Source organism: Chinchilla lanigera, unplaced genomic scaffold (assembly GCF_000276665.1).
Source record: "Chinchilla lanigera isolate Chin_1 unplaced genomic scaffold, ChiLan1.0 scaffold00168, whole genome shotgun sequence".
NCBI classification, from domain to species: Eukaryota; Metazoa; Chordata; class Mammalia; order Rodentia; family Chinchillidae; genus Chinchilla; species Chinchilla lanigera.
The window spans coordinates 713636-720357 of NW_004955569.1; the positions used below are offsets into that span (position 1 = coordinate 713636).

General features: G+C 39.3%; 1 protein-coding gene across 1 annotated transcript in view; it reads left to right on the plus strand.

The window, feature by feature from the left end:
- The first annotated feature begins 315 nt into the window (after window positions 1-315).
- The window catches only part of LOC102030252 (zinc finger protein 431-like), a 43920-nt gene continuing 37513 nt past the window's right edge, over window positions 316-6722 (plus strand). The window contains exon 1 of the mRNA XM_013509360.1: window positions 316-446. Within this exon, the coding sequence (XP_013364814.1) occupies window positions 444-446 (3 nt within the window). The 5' untranslated portion in view covers window positions 316-443. The remainder of the gene's footprint in view (window positions 447-6722) is intronic.

The window sequence follows — 6722 nt, forward strand, 5'->3', positions numbered from 1 at the left end:
GCACATGTGACCCATTTTCAGGAAGAGTCCACTGAGTCCATTAAGAAAACCACAGGAGCTTTGAAAACCCTGGAGCAACCCCCCAAGACGGAAGTGTTCCTCAGGTGAGGTGAGATTGACTCGTGGGAAAAAAGACTAGTCCGGAAGTTCCTGGGTCACAAGCTATCATTTGAGCTCCGCCCCTGCTGAACCAGGTTTGTTTCTCTTGCAGGCTCAGCTGAGCTGAGTGACAAAGGAGCAGGAGCCAATCGGCGATGAAGACGCGGCCTGTCTGCACTACCCAATCAGGCCAGGTGAGGGAGGAGGGCACTTCCTGTGTGATGGCGCCACACTGCAGACTGAGTGTGTTGCTGATAGCCCCCCTGACTGGACCACCATTTTCTGTAATTTCTACTGGCTGTGAGCTGCATTAGAAGGATCCTAGGAGACCATCAACCCACGCCATGGTAACTTTGATGGGGGCTGAGCTGGGATGGAATCTGGCGTGTTGTGTGTGGAAGTGATTAGAAACGGCTGTGGCAATCTGCAGCCTCCCTGTTTAGCTCCGGACGCTGGCTTCTTAGTCTTTGGTGCTGCATCATCATCTGAAACCTTTTCCCCTTTGCTTAGGCAGGGACAGTGTTGCGTTCCCTGCATACAGTCCGAATTCTGACACTACCAGTCCAGAATACCTTCTCGGTCAGCCCCTGGCACAAATGCACCTACACCAGTCTGGAGTGAGCAGGGGCTTTAGAGGAATTCCTGGGTTCCATTCACAGCAACTAAAAAAAAAAAAAAACTTTAATTTTTTATGTGAGCCCTCTCTTTGTAATTATGTTGCTGTACAGAAAGAACTGGAGGTCTCAAACAACGGAGAATGGTGTTGCAACCCAAAAGAAGAATGTTAGGAGAGATTTTGTTGGAAATAATAATAGCTCCCTGATTTCCGGAAGTGGCCCTATGGCGTGGCCCTGTGGCCACTCAATCCACAACTAATTATAGATAAACGGAGCACCAAAAAATAAATAAATAAACAAAGCACAGTGAATGCTTAGTTGTTTAGTGGGCATCTATCACAGAGGGCTCTGTGGATTTAAAACTACCGCTTTGAACTCAGGCTCTCTGACTCATTTCCTCAGCATGCACTGTTAAAATGAAACTGGGATTTTAGAGGAACACTGGACGTTTTGTGTTTTAAATTGCTGGAAACTCAGAAATGTAGTAGAGAGTGGCTGCCACTCCTTTTAGGAGGGAGGTGGCTGCATTCCTTCTAGGGCAGCAAGTTCACTCTTGGTCCGAATTTCTTGGAAATTGGCTGTTCTCATTTTAATTCTTATCCAAAAGGCTCATTTCCCAACTCTGTGTCAGGCCCTTCCCAAGTTAATTGCTTTATTTATAAACTATCTAAATTATTTTTTCATATACACTATTTAAGTGAAGTTTTCCATAGAATTTAGGTTAGTAAGAAAGATGAGGGGATATTAATGTATTACCAATGGAGGGGAAATTGTTCCCGCTAAGAACTTCCCTAAGGGGCTGTCTGTTAAACTCCCAGAGATATGCACTGAACTGGGGCATCCACAGTGATATGTACATGTGATGTTGGTATAATGGGTAAGAAAAAGGGGTATCATCTCTTTATTAACTGCCTTGTAGTCTGTGGACAGTTTCTAGACATTGATTTATAAATTGAAACACTAACATGTTTATATAAAACAAGTACTGAAGTAGGGGTAAATTCACATAGTTAATGTCTGCAGGCATATGAATAAATAGAACGAAAGAGTTGTAAAAAGGAAATAGGACAGCAGGGGATTTTGGAGGATGCTAAAAATTAGCAACTACAACGGTAGTAATTTCAAGAAATCAGACTGTTCTTAGTGTAATAATAAATGAAGGATTATTTACTAGTTAGTTCTGAGATTGGGTCTAAGGTCCCAGGCTTAAAGAAAGGACAACTTAATATTAGAGAAACGTAACTTCTGTGGGTACTGATGGGCTCATCTAATCATTTTTTAGGGCAGAATTAGAAATTAGGAAACTGGTGGTGTTATATGACTAAAAATAGGCAGGACATCATCACTGATGTAGAATGGGAAGGAGTTTGTCTTGGACAGAAAGCTTTCGAGATGTGTTTGATCTTTTTCATTATGCAGGATGGAACTTAGGAATTTTGCCCTGAGTTACTGCCTCCCAAATGTTTTCTTTTCTTTTTTTTTTTTTTTTTAATTTTTGAGACCGGATCTTATGAAGTTGCCCAGGCTTGTAAGAAATTTTGATAATCTCTGGCTGCTTGATTGTTGGGAACACAGACATGTGCCACCTGGCTAGTTTTAGATTGGGATTCTTCAGTCACCATGATTTACCAAGGTTTCAGTGTGGGGTAAAATAAACATCACTGAGGCATGGTAGTGCACATTTTTAATGCCAGCTATTTGGGAAAATTTGACAGGAGTATTAAGTCACCAAGCTAAGTCTGGCTAACTGAGCAAGACTTCTTTTCAATATGCACTAACAGTTTGGGGTGTACCTCCACTCCAGACTGACTTGTCTAGTATGCACAAGGGCCTGAGTTAGGTTTTCAGTAATAAAGAGAAAAAGAAAAGTTTAGAGCTAACCTTACTTTTACTTTTGAAACTCACTTATTTTTCACACTTGTGGTGGTAACTAGTACAATACTTCCTCATGGTGGTGGATAGTAGTAACGAGTCACTGCTCTGTCAAAAACAGGACACCATGGGCGAACAGTGTTTTATAGTGTACTGTAATCAGAAAAGTGCAGGAGTTATTTAGTGTTTTAATATGAATTGGACTTTGTGCTACATGCATTTCCTAAGTACAGGAAATGTTGAGCAGGATTTTAGAGGAACACTGAACAGCAGCAATGTTCCTAAGTACATGTGTGTTGAGCAGGTTAAATGGACAAAAGGCTTAGCCATGATGGTCATTTAATCCAGTATATTCTGTGCCTTGTCAATACATTTTATCTGCAGTTACCTTTTTCTGATGTAGATGTTGTCTCTTTCCAACTCAAGTAGCATCTGTAGACTCATTTGTTCAGCTCTTCATGCAGTCCTAGGTAGAACATGACACTCACCAGATTGTTTCTTGTTTTGAATGTTGTAGTAATGAATTTTTCCTGAGCAACTAAATTAGAACAGTATAATATGTTTCAAAAAGTGAAAAATACTCTCCCAGTTTTTTTGTTTTAGTTTGATTTTTTTTTTTAATTATAAAGAGCTGCAAAATTCTGGTGACATTGTTTGAATTAATCACCATGACAACAGGATAGGATGGAAGTTTTCAGTGAAAAAACACAGGCCTGAGTAGATCGCACACAAGACACCAAGCATGTGTAAGGTTACTGGAAAAATATTTCCATTTCTTGTTTTAAAGTACACTAATTATAGGAACTGTTCTAATTGCTTTAACCTTGATCAGCATCCGCCTTTCTACATTGGAATTATTCCTCCTGAAAGCAGTTTAAGTTCCAAGCTTGGATCTATACTTTACTTTATTATCCTACAGTTAGTATGCTATTCCTATGCACAAGACATATTGTGCACTAGATACTTTTTACTTTATAATGACCTTATCAGCTCCAGTTGTATTTCAATTAGTAGTTCTTAATAAATCACCTCTTAGAGAGATATAATACATTGTCATTTCACCCAGCTAAAATGGGACAAAAGGCACACTTGTGTCTTCAGATAGAACTGGATTCCTGTAGTGGGCTGTCCACTCCACTGGGACATTTTTGTTCTGTACTTTTTCATATGTCCTTGTTGGCAACCTTTGTTCATTACTTCTATAGCTCAGGGAGACTTAATTATAGTGCATTGACTAAGACAGTTGGGTCCAAAAAGCCATATCTTCATGGGAGGGCTTACAAAGTTCTGGGAAATAAAGGAAGTGATGAGAAACCTCATGAACTTTTTAAGGTAAGAAAGTGGACTATAGGCACCAACTATTTTTTAATACGTTCAGATGGAACTTGTGTACTATTGCACTGTGTAAACATTTTCAGGGATAATGTATTGGTTTTGGATCTGGTGCTGTGTGAACATCTATATTATTGTGAAGGTAATCTTTATGAATCTTTATGAACTCCTTTGACTCTATATCTAGAAGTGTCATTGATACATAATAAAGAAAGTATCCATCAGCTTACATAAATACTCTGAAAAATTGACCAAGTGTCTGCAACAATGAGGTTAAATATGACTTCATGACCACATGTCTGATTGTGTAGAGTTGATTCTAGGTGCTTAAGAACACACTCTGAAGAACACAGGTTTTTGGGGACACCCAGAACAGTTGTAGAGTGATGGTGTGCTTAGGCTGAATGCTGATGAGCTGCTAGATTGGGGCTAATTTGGGATGAAGCGTGGACAGTATAACGTGTCTCAAATAAGGGTAGAAGAACAGCACTGATTTTATCCACAACACTTTTTCCAGCAAATGTGTATTGTAGTTTCTTTCTATGCCTACAAGGTCTTTAGTGCTAGAGACAGAAACTATGTCTCAATTCCGTCAAATTCTGACACTATCTCAAATTAAAAGTCTGAACACAGCTATCCTTGTGTATTTCCACTGAGATATTCTTAGTGTGAGATTTAAAAAGTTGTTATATGCTGGCTCAGATTGGCAGTTCATCTAGACTATAGCCTTCAGAAACAGAAATTTAGGAAATAGATTTCTTCTGTTACTCTTAAGTTCACAAAATCATTTCTGAGGCAAAATTGGAAATTTTTCTTTTTGTTTGGCCTTTAAACTATGTCTTGGTTACTTTCCTCTCATTGCTGGGACAAAATACCTGACACCCAAAATTAAGGAAGGAGAGGTTTATTTAACTTATAGTTTGTGAAGGTTTCAGTCCATACTTGGTAGATTACAAGGCAGAGTGGCACATGGCAGGGAGTTACAGCTCATGGCGGCAGAACACAGCGAAGCGACAAACACACACCGGGGTGGAATGGCCTCAAGCACCCTTTTCCTCTCCCTTACATATGTAAACTATCCACCTCAGGGTGGGTGCAGCCCTCACACCCATAATCAGTCAAACTCTAAAAGCCTGCCCCATGGCCGCATGAGGCTTTGGGGGGATACCCAGACACAAACCATAACAAACTAGCATGAAAAACTGAATCTAAGTGTACTGGGAAGGGTATACTCAAGGACAGAAATGACTGCAGCGTATTTCTTTGAATTACTGAAGATTGAACCTGGAGATTTTCCTCTGAGTGACATCCAACCTTTTACATGTTTGGTTTTATTATTTTGAATTTTCATACTAGGTCTTGCTGTGGAGCTCAGGCTGAGTTTGACACTCTTATCCTCTTGCCTTAGTCTCTCAGAGTGGCATTATCACAGGTGTGAGTCACCAAGCATAATTTTATAATAGGATCACCATGCTTGGTTAAATTAAACATGATCAGTTACTCATTTTAATGTAAAGAATGTTGAAAATATTTTTCATTGAGAATGTGTGGGGGTCATTCTGAAAGACTACTTGGAAACTTCTTCCCATAGATAAGTATCAGTGAATTTGAGATTAGTTCTATGTGCGGTACACTATTTAATTGGTACGTTCCCTACATTTTCAAGGAAAGAATCAAAAACTATCATAATTTTCTGTACACTAGGAATGTCCTTGTCTTTTTATCCTCAGCCACATTGCAACAGTATATTCATTTCTATTGATGGTGTGCCTTAATGTTCTACAGCTTTAGAACTTCAAATGATGACTTACAATGAAAAACATCACATGCCTTGGCCAAGCAATCTAGATTTTAAGCAGTGCACTAGAACTGTGTTCTGTATTTATCATCATTTTGGGCATTTAGGGTAGTACATTGATTTTGGGCACACCATTTTTTGTTGTAGAATTGGTTAGTGTTCAGCAAACAATAGACGTTTGAGCTCAAAAACAACACTGGGAAAAGTCAAAGGTCAAAATTCAGCTAATTTGTGGTAAATATCTCTGCTCACTATTGAGACTGTGGACAAGAGAGCAATTTCACCCTGTGATGATGACTGTGGCGTGAAGAAGCCTCACATTGAAATTTCCTCACTTCTCATGTTTCCCTGTCTCACCACCTGTGATCAAGCTACCCCTGCTACACCAGTTGGGAATATATGTAACCTGCTGAGTTTGGGTCCCCTTGTGATGGGTGGTGAAGCAGGCTTCTTACCTAAGCAGCTTCCCTTTTGCTTCCCTTGAAGGAAGTTTCTTGTTGAATATACAGGTTTCCTCAAGGACTTAAGAATTGCTTTTCAAGATTTCACCATAAGATTGTGATTGTCTTAGTTTAAAACCGAGTGTAGAATTGATTACATCTGAAGAATCAAGGAAATATTTAGATGCAAGTATTTACATTTATCATAAATATGTGTAAAGATCCATAAAGTCAAATGCAGCTGGGAAAATCAACTGTGATTCTTTCCACTGCATTGTCCTGATTTCTTATAACTTCCTCCATGGTGGCCACAGGATCCAATTGTGGAATCCCTTCAGCCCTTAATAATCTCATCAAGCAAATGTTATTTGATTTTCCCCCTTTGGAATTGGAATGCATTAATAACTGAGGTTACTATATCATTATTATGGTGGTGGAAAGATTGTTCTAGGTTTCTGTTGCACAGCCTCATGAACACTCCATTGTAGGGAAGTTCATAGTTCAGCTACTTCACTTTCCTATTCCACCGCCTCTGGGCTTGTGTTATTTTATTTTATTTTATTT